This window comes from Pelophylax lessonae (assembly GCF_965119305.1).
Source record: "Pelophylax lessonae genome assembly, chromosome: 5".
Taxonomy (NCBI): Eukaryota; Metazoa; Chordata; class Amphibia; order Anura; family Ranidae; genus Pelophylax; species Pelophylax lessonae.
Window position 1 is genome coordinate 57,775,634 of NC_138772.1, and position 17,307 is coordinate 57,792,940.

The 17,307-nt window shown below is 42.0% G+C and overlaps 1 protein-coding gene across 2 annotated transcripts in view; it reads right to left on the minus strand.

Annotated features, from left to right (window-relative positions):
• Window positions 1-6,134: 6,134 nt before the first annotated feature.
• The window catches only part of LOC309556002 (pituitary tumor-transforming gene 1 protein-interacting protein-like), a 129,632-nt gene continuing 118,459 nt past the window's right edge, over window positions 6,135-17,307 (minus strand). For both annotated transcript variants that reach the window (XM_082258255.1, XM_082258254.1), the window contains exon 7: window positions 6,135-6,381. In XM_082258255.1, the coding sequence (XP_082114381.1) occupies window positions 6,335-6,381 (47 nt within the window). In that variant the 3' untranslated portion in view covers window positions 6,135-6,334. The remainder of the gene's footprint in view (window positions 6,382-17,307) is intronic.

The following is a 17,307-nucleotide window of genomic DNA, read 5'->3' on the forward strand; positions in this document are numbered from 1 at the left end:
TTGCGCACAATGGGATAGTTTGAATTGATTTGTTTTGTCATATTATTCTACTATATTTTCATTTGGATTTCTTTTTAGTACACAAAAACAGAAGTAGGCACAATAAGTTGTATTTATTGAGTAGGTAGGATCATTTGTTCCAAGTAAGCACTAGCCACCAATTTAAGAATTTATGTTTCAATATCACTTTGCAATAAAAAGCACAGCAGCTATAGTGGGCAAGGAGAAGGAGTTCATCGCCGAGTTTCATACATTGTATATATTTAGTTTTCCATATTTGCTAAGGTCACCAGTAGCTTTTTATTTTTGGAACGACTTTCTTGATTTTGGTTTATAGGTCTTTAAAGAGTGACTCTACCCATAAGTGATATTTCATTCGTGGGTAGGGACCAGGTTTGCCAACTGTCCGTAAATTGACAGTTTTAAAAATAGGACAATTTACAAACCATCTGTAATTGTCCATTACGGATAGCCGCTGCCCGTAAAAAATATTGCTGCAGCAGGGTCTGACTGAGGGTGGGTGTCCAGTGACGTCACTGCGTAGCTTGGTGCCTTTTATGAATTATAGCAGGACTGAGGGAGTCGGGACTCAGGAGCAGGAGTGAGGCTGGGACTGTCACTGGAGGACTGGATGTGGTTTGGACTCTGCTGCACCCAGGCAAGCAAATGGTGGAGGTCAGTGTAAGCTCCAGCTTCCAGCCAGGCCACACAGTCTGGGCAGGGAGGGTCAATGATGTAAGGGGTGAGTGAATATACTAGGTTCCCCTTTATATATGTAACCCCCACCCCCTTACTTTAGTGTCTTTACTTTGGGGAAGGTGGCCTGGAGTTACTAGATAGTCCCCCACATCAGAGTTCCTGGCGTTCCCCCTTCAATCAGTGGCCTCAGAATCCCCCTTTACATCAGTCTGCAGGATTTCCCCTCACTGTGCAAGGGGAAACTCTGCAGACTCTTGAAAAAGGGAAGCCTTTGGTGGCAACAGTACATCCCAATTATTTATTTTTCATTTTAAATGATGAAAAATCCATTGTGGAAATAGGGGCAACATTTGTGATGGTCGCAGTTGGATCGAATGGAAATTGTGGTCTAAGATTCGATAGGGCTGTTACACAAGAAAACAGACAGTGATTAAACCACAGCAATTATTATTATTACTACTACGATATAGTGCCGACAGTTTATCACACAAAATATCAGTTTTGGATGGATTTACACTTTTTTTTTCCAGAAGAGTTTTATTGGTTTTAAGGCTTATAGTACAAACACTGTCAACCAGTTAAACAAGGGATTTCCAATAATCATTGTAACATTGACATACATATGTGCACAGGATAGAATACAATAGTTTGCATGGTTGACCTGGCAGAGATGGAGAGGGTGAGGCAGGGTGATGTGCAGAGAGCAGTGTCCTTAGTGGGAGACACCAGTATAGGCAATGGAGTATCACATGGATGAATGGAAGGGATGGGAGAGTCATCTGGGACTATCTAAAGGAGCATGGGGGTAGTGGGCTTTTTTGGGGGTGTAACAGAGGTAGGATGGGGGGCCATGAGGGGGATGTTGTGAGGAGGAAGGGGTTTGGTGGGAGAAGAGAAGAAAAAAATAAAAGAAAGCCTGGGAGGTTTCCTGGCATTTAAATATTAACAGGATTTGGCAATTGGTAGGTGGCGAAAAGGCTATCAAGGGTTGCCAAACTTTCAAGAATTGCTTCCATGTGTGTCATGAATTTCACTTACAACCAAGCATGCCAACATTTCTTTAACATTGATTGGGGTAGTCCATCATCCTGCAAAAATAGCAGACTCCACTGTATTCAGATAACAATAACAATATGAAGCCCCGTACACACGTACCGATAGTCGGACGAACGATCGGCCGTCTTTTGTCCCCGGGCTGTCGGCTGTCCCCGGGCTGTCGACAAAAGACTGCACACAAATTTTGTCCGCCAACAACAGCCGACTGCAGAAGTGATGTCATGTGATGGTTAACTTTCCCTGTGTTTTTTCTGTTCTGAGCATGCCCAGTCTTGCAAATCTGCTGTCTGTCGGCCGAAATCTGTACTGACTGGCGAACAATCGGCCGTTCTGGTGTCAGCATACAAAAATTTTAATGCTTGCACGACAGATTCTGTTCGGCCGAAAGTGCGCTGTCGGCTGTCGGAAGCACCATACTAACAAGCCGAAAATCGGCCGACAATCTGCACGTGTGTACGGGCCTTAACACAGCATTCATACAACAAACAATCAACATACGGGAAGGATTTACAAACTAAAAAACAATGAAAAATGTGCAAAGTTTAAGAAAAAGAAAAAAAAAACCCTTTTTCTAATAAAATAACAGTTCGCTAGTATAAATCATCAAAAAAAAACTATGACCAGACATGCGTGCTATTTACAGGCAAAAAAAGTCTGTTGCTTATAGGAATCCCCTCTTTCCTTTTTATCTGTTAATCTGCAGTACAGTTATGATTTTACAGCATGATGTACTTTTTTTTTTTCTTCAATTGGCCATTTTAATACATTAGAAAAAAAATAGGCATTGCGTTTTAACCCAAAGAGGGGACATGTTTATCTGCACAGAATAAAGTCTACGCACACTGGATGAATTACCCATCACAATAAATGACTGGACAGCTTTAAAAAATTAAAATTACAAAAACTTCCCACATGAGGATCCTTTTGGCTTTGATAGTAAAACTGAACGCCATGCAAACAGTCTAAATACATATTGATTAAAGTGGTTCTAAAGGCTGAAGGTTTTTGACCTTCATGCAGTCTATGCATGAAGGTTAAAAACCTTCTGTGTGCAGTGCCCCCCCCCCCCCCAATTCTTACTTGAGCTCCCTCTCCTCTCCCTCTTACCTCACCTGTATGGGGACTCTCCCTCCCCATTGGCAGAGGCAGCAGCGGGAGCCTCCCACTGCTGTCAATCAAAGCCAATGAGCCAAAGAGGTGAGAGCAGGGGCGGGGCCAAGCCACAGCTCTGTGTCTTATCGATGCAATAAAAAAAGCGGCTGTGAAGCAAGCACGCAGCGGTGCCCCCGGGGCAAACTGCTTTCTCTGGGGGGCACTGCTCAAGGGGGAGGAGCCAGGAGTGCCAGCGGGGGACCCGAAAAGAAGAGGATCTGGGCTGCTCTGTGCAAAACATACTGTACAGAGCAGGAAAGTAGAACATGTTTGTTATTAAAAAAAAAAAAAAAAGCTTTAATATCACTTTAACTACTTGCATACTGGGCACTTTTACCCCCTTCCTGCCCAGGCCAATTTTTTAGCTTTTAGTGTTATTGCACTTTGAATGACAAAGACGCGGTCATGCACCAAACAAAATTTATATAATTTATTATTTTCTTTAGAAAGACAGAGCTTTCTTTTGGTGGTATTTACTCACCACTGGGTTTTTTAATTTTTGCTAAATAAATGAAAAAAATCACGTAAGTTTTGAAGAAAAAAAAAATAAGGTTTCTTTGTTTCTGGTGTAAAATTTTACAAATGGGTACATTTTTTTTCTTTACTGTTGTGCACTGATGAGGCTGCACTCATAATCAGTATAAGTGCCGGTTCACATTGGTGCGATGCAGGAACCCTGCGAATCCACTGCGGGTTCCAGCATCGCACCCGACTCGCAGGCAATTCACACTGCCATATGGGAACTGCTGGGAGTGTCAATACAAAGTTAATGACACCCCCAGATAAGTTCGCATATCGCAGTGGGAACTGTCAGTTCGGACAGGAATCGTATCGCATAGGTGTGAACACCCATGCGATCCGATTCTAGAGCGGACCAAGAAAAGGGTCCTGCATGACTTTGGTCCGAATGCAATGCAAATTCAAATTCGGCCATACAATCTGTATGGCTGAATTTGCATCGCACAGACCTCGCATGTGATTTGCAGAGCAGTGCGAATCACATGCGGTGTCTGACATCGCCATAGTATGAACCGGCACTTAAAGTGCTGAACCAAGTAGCAGAATGATCTACTTGGCTGTGCAGTGTGACCAAAGTGTATACATCACAAGACTGGCTGAACAGTAAATATATAGGTGTGTCAACTGTGTATTTAAAGTGTTTGCCTGGGCTCTTCTTTAATAATTCTTGTGAAAATCATCTTAAAGAACCACTGTACCTCCCAATCAATTATATAATTCCTAAATGACTTTTGATAATGTCTCTTGCTAAATGTAAAAAAGATGGTGTAAGGGAATCAGAACAGATTACATACATATATACACACACATATATATATATATATATATATATATATATATATATATATATATAAATTCATATTCAGTCCTCCTGTCCAGTAATGTGACAGACAATGATTTTGGTGCCTTTGTAAGTAATGTGATAGCTAACAGAACAATTACTTGTACAGCAAAATTACATAATTATGGTTACATTGAATATACAATTTCTGTACAAAGTGATCTTGAACGATATCAGGAGCTGTAATAATTTTTGAGTACTATTTGCATCTAACCTGACCACATAACATAATTCCCATGCCTTTTTACACTGTCCTTTTAAACTTTTTTTTTTTTTTATTACATTTCATGTGACAGCAATAAAAGTGAACATCCCTTTTCACAGTAATAGGCAGTGGCAGGTACTCTTTATGGAGGATCTGGGGTCCCTCCTCTGCATTTAAAAGCCAAGTTTGGCTGTTTTGAATACTGTTATTTTTAAAAAATTTAGCGCCTTTAAGGCTCCAGTAACCGGAAGCGATGTCATGACATTGCTTCCGGGTTACTACATCGGAGACCCGATCAGAGCCGATTCTTGCTTTGTTTGGGTCTTCGGGCCACCTGGCCTACCTACCGGCTGGTCGCTTGGGCCTCCCAGGGGAACAAGCAAAGTGGCAGGATTGGGGGGGGGGGGGTGTAATGTCCCCTTCCCTCCTGCTGCTTGTAATAATAGCTAAGCGGCTGCCTAGCTGCATTGGTTGTTATTACAAGAAAGACGACTGTCCTCTCTAAAAAATTGTACCGGGGTGATGTTTGTAGCTGCAGGTTTCACTATGGTACAACCACTGGTAGCAATATCGGCAAGTTTTTGGCCGAACCGATACTTCAAAAAAGTGAATATCGGCCTCCGATAATCAGCCGCACCGATAATTGGTTGATCCCTAATTTATATCATGCGACTTTTCCTATTGAGTTACAGATCCTTTAAGCTCCATTCACACTTGTACGACTCAAAATCAAAAATGGTCACAAAGCAGCTGTGTTCCCAGCTCCACCCCCTGTCACCACAATCACAGGAGCAGTGTTAAATCCTTCCAATCGCATACTCCAAAAGAAATCCCCTTTGCTTAAAAAAAAATGATACGTACCACTGCCATACAAGCCTTTTCAAATTAAATATTACCTATGAATTTCAAGCTGTAGAACTGTAAAAAAAAATTAAAAAAGATCACTCTCTTGCAATATAGAACCTGGCAAGGTGTATAGAACTTCTCCAAAATCAAATTTGCTGCTTGTGCGATTTAAAAAAAACAAAACAAAAAAAAAAAAACAACACAAACATGCAGTTTCTATAGTTACTCGGGAAGGGATTTATTTTTCCTTCCTTTCTCAAAAAATTAGTTTCACGTTGTGGAAAGAGCTCCCCACCCGTGTATGCAACACATTCATTTTAGAAAGCTGCTAAGCGATTTAGTCTAGCATTGTCTGGCATTGTCAATATACCAGTTTTGGGTTGACCATTCTTTCAAACCCAAAAATGCTGAAAGCAAGGGCATCAGTTTAGGGAAAGATTCTAAAAGACACAAAATCACAGGACTAGATTTTGAAATTTTACATCCCAATTAGATTCTTTCTAGGGAAAAAAAAAAAAAAAAAAAAACGACAAGAAAGGTGTACCAAAAAAAGTTTTACTTTCACAAAAGTTATTATATCTACTGTAAAATGAATAACAAATCAGAACCCAGGTAGGGCCACATCCCCAAGACTCTGTCCTACTAAAACAGAAATAAAAACCTCCAAAAAAAAAACCCAATTACCACACACAAATAGAACACAACGTGACCAAAGATTTATAAATCATAGTTGGCTAGTGGTTTTAGGGTTAACATAAAATGTTGACAGAATACAATAAAGTTTTACATTCACTGATAATCAGTGCAAAGAAAGTTTTACATTCACACAATAATATAAATCATACCCACAGTGAAATGAATGGATAAAAACAAGGTGATAAAATAAAAAGTGTAAAACTTCAAGTTAGACTTTGCATGGCGCATGCATGCGATAGTTAATAGCCTAGAGAACAGGGACCCTAATACGGGATGGCACTCATGCATCAGGACGGAGTGAGGCAAGCTATCCTCATGAGTTATTCATCGAACTTGCTGTAGGGATGATCGGTGTCATGGAGGAGACCTGGAAGACAGCGAACAAAAAATCAATTCAGAAAAGAGGAAAAATACAAAAAAAGTCGAATGATTCTGCAATGAAGCCATAAGGCTGAATTCTAGGCAGATATAATGGACACAAAAGACATAAAAGTAACTGAATTTGGCTGGGTATCTTGCAATCCCCTGTTCATCAGCTCTCAGACTGGGGGCTCAATTCACAAACGAATATCGCATGAGATAATTGGATCACGTGACACATTTTCCAAATATCTTATCCTATATTCAAAATGTCAATTCACTGTCCGTTTATGCGGTATTTACCACACTAGAAAAAAAATGCACAGTAAATACCACATAAACTGCCTCTAAAGTCAATTAATTAAACTCTATAAATAAATGCATTCATTGAATAAGTCATGGTCTAGCCATGTGTTATTCAAGGAATATATTCAATTAAAGCTGGTGGTTAAGGAGCAGGTGGCTGCTGGCATCCTTAACCAGTAAATAGCTGGTTGATAAGGAGCGGACAGCCGCCGTGTCCTTAACAACCATGACTCATCTGCTGTCAGCATAATGTAAAAATTTTTTTTAAATGTCCTCAATTCTTGTGTTTTACATTATACTGACAGCAGATGAGTCATGGTTGTTAAGGACACGGCGGCTGCCCGCTCCTTATCAACCAACTATTTACTGGTAAAGGATTCCAGCAGCCACCTACTCCTTAACTACCAGCTTTAATTGAATATATTCTTTGAATAAAGCGTGGCTAGACCATGACTTATTCAATGATTGCACTTATTTTAATTATTTTTTAATTTGTGTTTGTTATTTTTTGGGGTTTTTTTTATTAAAAATTTGAAATGCCCGCAATTCTTTTGATTTAAAAAACAAAACAAAAAACAAAACAAAATGAAAAAATAATTAAAATAAATAAATGCAATCGTTGAATAAGTCATGGTCTAGCCACGCCGCTGGCATCCTTAACCAGCAAATAGCTGGCAGCCGCAGCATCCTTAACAACCGTGACTCATCTGCTGTCAGCATAATGTAAAACAAAAAAAGAATTGCAGGCATTTAACATTTAAAAAAAAAAGAAATTGTGTGTGGTCCCCCCAAAATCCATACCAGACCCTTATCCTAGCATGCAGCCCCGCTGGTTGGTAAGGAGACGATGGCTGTCTGCTTTTTAACCATTTTTTTAGTGGTTGGTAAGGATGCCGGCATTAAAATACTGTAAAGAGCAAGCTAGACTGGAGTCTGGTCCCATGAATGAAGAGGAAACACCACATGATATAAAGCAACGTTGCATGCGTAATTTAACTCCTGTTTTTTCAATTATTTCTATTTATCTCATGTAGTAAATTATCAAACAATCCAATTCCAAATTTAACGCTTTGTGAATTGAGCCCTGGGAGAGAGACCGGCAGGACTGAGAGCCATGACCTATAAACAAATGCTGAGAAGGAACAGAGTGGAGTGAGCAGAGATCTGAACCGCTGTGTTTTCCAATGCTCCTACACTGTCCAACCAATAGGGCGGCGCTAGTGTATTTCTTTATTGTAACTGAGAAAGTGGTGTCATTCGTGTGGCAGGTTTGTGTAAATCTCAGGATTGGAAGGATGGAGATCCTGGTAGGTTATCCTAGATCGTGGCTTGGGAGTTCAGCTTTAAAACATTAGAATTAAAATCCTTTTTTGTACCCGTGACAATCAAAAAGGTAACCCAACTGTAAATTTGGGATTTCCTTATTTGGACCTTCTGCACATTTTGTTAAGGCTCAGACAGGCTCCGTTTTTCTTTGTTTGCCCCACACACGTGTGAATAGGCCCCTAGGCTTTAAACAGAATTTATACTGCATTTAGGCCATTTTTTTTAAGTCAATACATTTTTAAACTAATGATACACTCATTATACAGGATGGGATTGTGAATAAACAGGAGAAGCTGCTTGCCTTTGGACCGTCACTCTGGATTTGAAACTTCGTAAGCCTGTTGTAACAGAGAAGGATGGAAGGAGGGAGGTTGTGACTGCTCTGAAACATATGGCTGCGTGTGTAAATTTCAGCCTAGGCTACTGAACTTTATGAACCATTTTCTTTTTTTAGCAGGAAAGTTAAGAATAGTAAACATATGTAAATGAAATATTTCCATGCAATTTTTAATATACCCATATAAAAACAAAATCTTTTAAGATTGTAAGCTCTAATGAGCAGGGCCCTCTGATTCCTCCTGTACTGCTAAATAAATCCTGTATAAGGCTCCATGTACACGGGACGCTGGAAATGGCCGTTTAGGAGCAGTTGGGCGTTTTTTTTCAGAAGCCCCTGAACGCAGCTACATGTTATCTTATCTGTCCATGTACACATGGTCGTTTACAGTCATTTGCAGGCAGTTGCGTTCAGGGATGTTTTTTAGAACGCAATTATATGCGTTCGAACGTGTGTTTCCCGGCGTTTCAAACGCAAAAACGCAACCGAACGCGATGACCCGCGTTTAGCGTTCTTCCATTTTTTTTACCTCTAGGAACGGTTCTAAACGCAAACGCCGGCTAAACGCGGGTACAAACGCGACCAAACGGACGTTTCAAACTTCCTAAAAATTCCAGCATTCAAATGGACTTTTAACAACGTCCCGTGTACATGGAGCCTAAGAATAATAATAATAATAATAATAATAATAATAATAATAATAATAATGTAAATTGTGCTGCCTGCATTCTAATACATTTTGTATTTATTTTTTTATAGTTTCCATTTTACATGCAAAAAAAACAAAATAAAAATTGCATAACATAACTACACATTCCCTTTAAGAGACATTGGCTGGGAAATAAATGTGTGGCTTACTGCTTTTGTCTTTCCATCGCTCAGCAACAGGAGATCAGCCCCAGCGACATGATCCAGCACTGTTTACTTCGAAGAAACAGAGCAAGCCGGGTTTGCATTTCATACATAATGAATCAGATTAGGAGGAAATTAGAGTGAACGGCTCTATGCATTTTCCATTCTATCAGCTGCTAGAAATGCCTCTTACTCTCCGGCAGGGGATAAGTGAAAGGCAGAAAGCTCCCCTGAACAGGAGATGCTTAGGAAAAGGTGACAAGTCTATTATATAGCAGCATATTCTGCATCTTACAAGTATATTACGGGATCTAAGACAACACCAGAATACAGGAGAAGAAAAATTAAATCTACAAAATATAAACAACTTTTGCCAATGAACACAAATCAAACCAATTGGCAACAACCTACTACTGAAGTCCTTCCCGATGGTCTCTTCCTCTTTTACCACTTGTCTACACTGCACTTTCACCCCCTTCCTGCCCAGGCCAATTTTCAGCTTTTAGCGCTCTCACACTTTGAATGACAATTGCGCGGTCATGCTACACTGTACCCATATGAAATTTTTATCATTTTTTTCACACAAATAGAGCTTTCTTTTGGTGGTATTTAATCACCTCTGAGTTTTTTATTTCTTACAAAAAAAAAAAAATTGAAAATTTTTTTTTTCTTATTTTCTGTGAGTACATTTTGAAAATAAATGTTTCTCCTTCACTGATGTGCGCTGATGAGGTGGCACTGATAGGCTGCACTGATGGGCACTGATGAGGAGGTACTAATATGCCGCACTGATGGACACTGACGGGTGGCACTGATGGGCAGCACCATCAGTGCCCATAGTGCTGCCAGTCAGTGCCCATCAGTGCCTAGATGAGCAGGCACTGATGGGCACTGACTGGCAGCACTGTGGGCACTGATGGTAGGCAGTTATGGCACTTTCACTCTTTTGTGATCAGTGCCCTGATTACATTTCCCTGTGTCCCCTATGAGGAGGAGCCGCTGATCGGCTCTCCTCGGCTCACACATTGACAGTGTGAGCCGAGGAGAGCCGAATAACGGCACTTCCTCATTTACATGTGACCGGCTGTGATTGGACACAGACGATCACATGGGTAAAGAGTCATGTCATTGACTCTTTACCGAGATCGGGATCGCGCCGTGTCCTAGCGACACGGCGCTGTCACGATCGCCACTCTGGGGGCGCGCGAGAGAGGCTGTTCTGGTGTGCCATCATATGACGGCGTCCCAGGATGATAGCTACACTGCTCTGCCGTCATTTGACGGCGGGCGGGTAGTAAGTGGTTAAGCTGCAAAACATAAAAAAGGGGGGTTATATACCAGCGCTATGGAGTTTCAGTACAAAATCAATTTTTTTGTGGTGTAAGCTGCCTCCAACCTACCTCTGAGGTAGTAGAGTTAGAAAAATGCAAGAAATGTTGGACCCGGCGCTACCACTTTAAATAGTATTGTGCAAATATGTGCTGTAAAAGTGCATGTGTTGCGATCAACAAAGTGAAAAGTGCTACGTGCCGTTTAAAACCAACAATAGGTATTAACCTGGGCTGTGCTCATTTAAAATGTCATATACCATACATTTATACAAGGTGCCAAGTGCTGATAAAACCAAGTGCCACGTGTTGTGATCCGTGCTAAAACAATATATGGCGCCGGCGGATGTTCCACCAAAAAAGCACCGCTGCTTACCGCACTCTTAAGCCTTTGACTCGACACTTCTTGGTCACTACAACAAAGAATAAACCTCCATTGCGTAGCATTTGTTGTATAAAACGAAATTATTTAGCATCCACTCACAGTTTGGGGAGTTCACGATCAGCTTGAATGGTGTTCGCCGGGTCGCTTCCGCGTTCCACTGGCTCAAACCACCAAAACCGGAAGTGACGTATTGACGTACACAAACCACCAACCAACCGTGGTTTGTGTACGTCAATACGTCACTTCCGGTTTTGGTGGTTTGAGCCAGTGGAACGCGGAAGCGACCCGGCGAACACCATTCAAGCTGATCGTGAACTCCCCAAACTGTGAGTGGATGCTAAATAATTTCGTTTTATACAACAAATGCTACGCAATGGAGGTTTATTCTTTGTTGTAGTGACCAAGAAGTGTCGAGTCAAAGGCTTTAGAATGCGGTAAGCAGCGGTGCTTTTTTGGTGGAACATCCGCCGGCGCCATATATTGTTTTAGCACGGATCACAACACGTGGCACTTGGTTTTATCAGCACTTGGCACCTTGTATAAATGTATGGTATATGACATTTTAAATGAGCACAGCCCAGGTTAATACCTATTGTTGGTTTTAAACGGCACGTAGCACTTTTCACTTTGTTGATCGCAACACATGCACTTTTACAGCACATATTTGCACAATACTATTTAAAGTGGTAGCGCCGGGTCCAACATTTCTTGCATTTTTCTAAGCTGCAAAACATCCCCCTTTTCCAGCTCCCAGTAGCTGAAACATGTTACTTTGCTCACTCAATTAAGGACGGTCTATAAAAGCATCCTTTATTCTCTATCACCCAAACCGTCCTCTCTGCTTCTCCCAAGACCTCCTGCTCTCAAGCTCTCGTCTCCTCCTCCCATGCTCACCTCCAGGACTTCTCCAGAGCCTCTCCAGTCCTCTGGCACTCTCTTCCTCAGTCTGTCTGGCAATCTCCTACTCTAGCTGCCTTTAGGCAATCCATGAAAACTCATCTCTTCAGGGAAATCTCCAACTAAATGAACTTTTATCACTTCCATTAGCTCACCCCCCACAGGTATAACCTTTTATACCACTTGCCCCACCCTATTAGATTGTAGTAAGCTTTTATAAGCAAGGCCCTCTTAACCAGCTTGTATTTTTTTTTGTATTGTAACAGTTCTGTCCCCCTTTATATTGTAAAACGCTGTACAAACTGTTGGCACAATAAAACTCCTGTACAGTACTGTAATAATAATAATTCCAGTTATAAATATTTCACAATGTCTGCAATGTTGCTACTTGGCAGCATCTAGTGGCAAAATGTTATCACTACAAGGAACAGTTCTAGATTGAAGCCAAGTATTGCAGTACAAGTTTATTTTTAATTATGATTTAGTAAAAAAAAAAAAAAAACACAAAACTGGAGTTTTACCAAGACCTTTAAATTAATTCCCTTTAAATGAAATGAACAAATCACAAATTTGTACACATTAAAGAGCGCCATCTATTTCTTCTTGTCTGTTACCTTTCTGCCAGTGATCACAGCGGGGAAAACAAATCGCTTTGAAGATTTTCGGTTATTCCAAAGCTGGAGAGGAATCAGCTCAGCTGTTTGCTTTTCGAGCTCTCATTAAAAAAAGTCCCCTTTTGCATTTTTATAATAACGGTGTCAGCATAGCAGAAGGAAATTATGCAGAATTTGTACAGAATTAGAGACACAAATTTGTAAAGGTACAATAACCTACTTTGTAAAAGAAGTCTTCAAAATACAAATTAAATGGTGTTCTCTAGTCATAACTGGACATTAAGCATACAGGGATCACCCGCTGAGAGCACCATCAAAGATGTTGGGCATCAGTCCTCCCTTCTATTTTTTTGTCAGTGTGGTGATCTCATAACCCCTGTTTGTAATACAGGAGAGGTAATTACCAAACACACCCACTGTTAGCTCCTCGCTGTTGCACATAAAGAAGGGCAGTAAATATTGCCAACACCAAGAAATTGCTCCTGATGTCCAATAAAACTCAAAACCGCTTGGAGATTTGAATGCGACTGCCAATGCATCAGACAGGGTGGGAAGAGTTTGCACAGCACATTTTTAGGAAAGAAGGCCCCACCCATCACACATATGAGCAGCTCTGTAAAATCTAACCTCCCTGTATTTTATGAACCCAGATCAAAGGGGAACTGAACACTGGATGCTGTGCCTCCCTCTCAAAAAAAAAAAAAGGCAGAAGGGCATAGGACTAGTCACCAGTATCCTGTGTGGTCTACCTGCAGCTGATTTTTCTCTATTACTGGCTTTCCATTTCTTGTTCTGTGCTCTGTCTCTGTGTGAGGGTGGCCATATTTGTAGAGGCAGGGCTTTGCTTCCTCAAGTCAGAGCCTTCAGCAAGGAGAACAGTGAGCAGAACAGCAGTGATATCACCAAATCTCCTCACATAGCAGTCTGGGGCAACAATGCCTTGGATTTCACACTGCAGATACACTTCTATGAGGCTGTAAGTACAGGGGTGCCTAGGCACACTTGCATTCCAGGAAGTTCACTGCTTTTTTTCAGAAGTCCAAAAAAGGTAGATTTTTCAGAATACTGCAAAGACTCACAGAATTTCTAACATGTTCCCTATAGGATAACAAATCTTCACTTTTTGAGTTGGACTTGTTTGGCTGTACTTTTCCTGTGGATCACAGGAGTGCAGTTTGTTCTGCACTGCTGTGACCCATTTGTCACTGTCGGCTGAAGTCACAGAGCCGGTTCAAGCTTGGGCAATATCGCTACCGTATAGTTGGGATCTGCCCACATGCTTGGGCCCACATGATCGCCCACATGATCGGGCCCACATGATCGCCCACATGATCGCCCACATGATCAGCGAGCCGATCACCCCCTCCTCTTTACCGCCTAGCGCTCCAGAGAGCATGGGGGGGGGGTCAGGGCAGGGAGCTGTTGCCGGACAGTGACCAGCTCTCTGCTCAGGGAGCTGTAAGAACCGAGCAATCAGCTGTGTTTGAGCCGGTGGGGGAAGAGATGCAGCATTAGACCAATGCTACATCCACGTAGGTGTAGCCCCCTGGTACTTAACTGGGGCTATACTATAAGCAGCTCAGACTAATTGTACAGTTTAGCTGATCTTTCTTCAATCTCAATTGGGTTGTGCATTTCTCACTGTCGCCAGTAGAGGTTACTGGTACCACAGGCCAATATGCGATAGTACAACTAGGTTGAGCTATGAATATTTATTCTTCTTCCAGCCAGCCCAGTAGGAGGTTCTTGCCCACTGGTGCATTCTGGGAGAGGATATACATTTGGGTGGGGCCATGTGCTTGCTCTCTCTTGCCTCAGGCCCTCCTGGCCTGAGGATGTACTGCTGAAGTGAGTTCTGCAAGTAGGCCCAGAAGCATGTCTGGGGCCTACTAATCCCGAGGTAGTCCTTGGGTTGTCTTTCCCGTCATGCAAGAAGCCAAGCCAAGCTGAAGTTCCAATGGGAGGACCCTTGCTGGAGAGAGCCAGAGTGAAGTCTGGTCTCTCAGAAGGGCCTGGTGACACATTTGGAGGATGCACCTACATCTAAAAAGGTGCTTACAGTGCTGCCGAGTAAGCTTAAAGGGTCTTGTCCTGCAAAGCTGTACTTTTTCTGGATCCAAGGAGTCTGTAAATGATCTGCCTCCTTTCAAGTTCTGCATTAAAGCTTTGAAAAGATCAAAAGTGACTGACAACCAATTTCTGTTAAAACCTCCCCATTATAGCCATGGACTCTGGGGTAAATGCTAGCTTGCTCCTTGCCTCTGGAGGGGACACCCTGCTCTTAATAGACCCAGGGGGGTGCAACATAAGTATGATTAAACAAAAAATGATTCCCATACTTCTCTTTTAAAGTGAACCTTTGCCCCAGCTATGGACAGTCAAGTTTTTACATACTTTTTACATTAAAGCCCAACTCTGGGCAATAAATTTTTTTCAATGCAGTGGGGCTGTGTATTTTGTCTAGGAGTGAGCAGAAAGCAGATCCTCTGAAAAAAGGCGCTTCCCTATGGTCCAGCAGTGGAATGTTCCTGGTCTATGCAGCCTGCTCTGTTCATGAGGACGTCAGGAACAGTCCACTATTCAACACCGCTGGAACACAGAGTTGCCAGACCGGTCTTGTGCTGGGAAGATCAGAGGATAAGGTAAGTATATTTCCGCTCTCCTCTCCCCTAGGAAAAAAAATGAGCAGGTAACTCGCCCAGCCCCACTGCATGGGAAAAAAAAATATTTTCCCTAAGTTCAGCTTAGCAGTAAATTAACTTCAAAACAAGCCTTCACTGTCCTTTGTAGCTGCATGTACTGTGAAGTAATATATGCTCAAAGATCGTATCAAAGACTCTGAAGTCAGGTTTGGTGGGTTTCGAAGGCTGCATTCACACCTGAGCGTAGAGTCCGAGTTTTTTTTTCCGCTTGTTTTTATGTGCGACTTGCGCATTTTTATAAAGCATGTTTTCGAAATGTAAGTTTTTTGAAACTGTTAAATCAATGGATTTACTTCCGCTTTAAGCGTATTGCACCCTTCATTTTTCCTTCCTTGTTGACTCCATATTTTGCAAAAAGGACTACTTTCACTAAAATTATTTGATTTTGCTGAAATTTCACAGAAAAAAGTTTGTATAGCACTGTCCCCTAGAGGACTGCTGAAGAATGACACTTTTGGATTCCCCTGGGTTACCCGTAGCAACTGCTTGCAGAAATCTTAACACTTTATACTCCTGGCTCAGTCAATGATCAGTCTAGGGGTAGTTTTTGTGGTTTTATTTTGGGATAGGAGAAGGGATGAGTGGGGTACTCCAACTGTTGAACTATTCACAATTCAGAGGACTTCTAGCTTGAGAATGCGGCAAGACGGCTACTTCATCCTGCCACTTGAATGAAGCGGAGGTAAGTGTTCCTATTTGTATTTTTCTTCAGGGTACTCCCCCAGTACCCCCCTTCTATGCACTTGCTGACACCCGTCCATTGACTAGATTGCCGGAGTGGTCCCTTCCTGGGCAAGATCCTCTGTACTCACGATACTGTTTTTCCAGATTCTCCAATGCCCCAACTCCTCCAGTCAGCTCTCCTGGACCTCTGGGCTCAGCCTCACTCCACTGGCTTACCAGGCAGACTGCCTGTGACCATCACCAACTGCTGCAGAAGAGGAGGCAGCCACCACCCTCCTTCTGGGACTCTGATTCCTGCCAAAGACTTCTACCTCATGTGCCCGTGGCTTTTTATACCCTGCCCCATAACACACAGAAACCACTGTCTGTGCCAATCCCTGGGGCAGTACCAAAAGCCTGTGTGTCATTGGTCATGTTTCCTCCAGTATCCAACGTGCCTCCCCATTGGATTAGCTGGGGACACTCCCTGAGACCAGAGGAATCACACACTGGGCACACTGAGCAGACCTAACTCACAGATTCTGCTCCCTGATAAGCAGAGTGCAATATAGATTTTGCCTGCTGCTCCTCTGATAGGCAGACAGATCCAAAACTATACTTACTACCTAGCACCTGACTAGGAGGGTGCTACATTTGAATTTTGCTCAAACAGGTGTTAAAAGAGGGGGCGGGTGGGTACTTTAATCTTCTGACAGCCAATAAAAGTGGAAATATCCAATAAATTGGGGACACCACAATATTTGATTTCACAGAGGTGCAATTCAAACAGAGGCTGTCCATTATCCTTTGAAATCTCCTTTACAAAAACTTAACAAAACATATAACTGTGGCTTTTTTCTCCTTTCATTGTCTGGCCCTCAGGATATAAAAAGAATTACATTTCAAAGTCACTGTGGACCAAGGATAAAGGCTGCAGAACTGGCTTTTCCGTGTTATATAGTGTAATAATGATACAGGGGCACTCAGAAACAGGTGCGATCAAGATCATTTCAATGTCTCCGTGTTTGCTCTGAATGCAGGATTTATGAGAAGGCGCTGGCAGACCTTTGCAGCTATTTGTACAGGCTGAGCCTCTTTGTTTAAAGAACGCTCTCTCATACAGCAGCCATGCGTGAACCTATACCTGACATTTTGAAATTGCTTTGCTCTCTTGTTCCCGGGAGCTGCCGCAGTCACTAACCATGTGGCAATCTTTATATTGAGTAATCTTTAATATTTCTTGCAGGTCAAGGTAAAAAATTTGCTGATCGGCTGCACTACAAAAAATGAGAATGTTGATATGCAGTATCTCACAAAAGTGAGTACACCCCTTACATTTTTGTAAATATTTTATTATATCTTTTCATGTGACAACACTGAAGAAATTACACTTTGCTACAATGTAAAGTAGTGAGTATACAGCTTGTATAACAGTGTAAATTTGCTGTCCCCTCACAATAACTCAACACACAGCCATTAATGTCTAAACTGCTGGCAACAAAAGTGAGTACACCCCTAAGTGA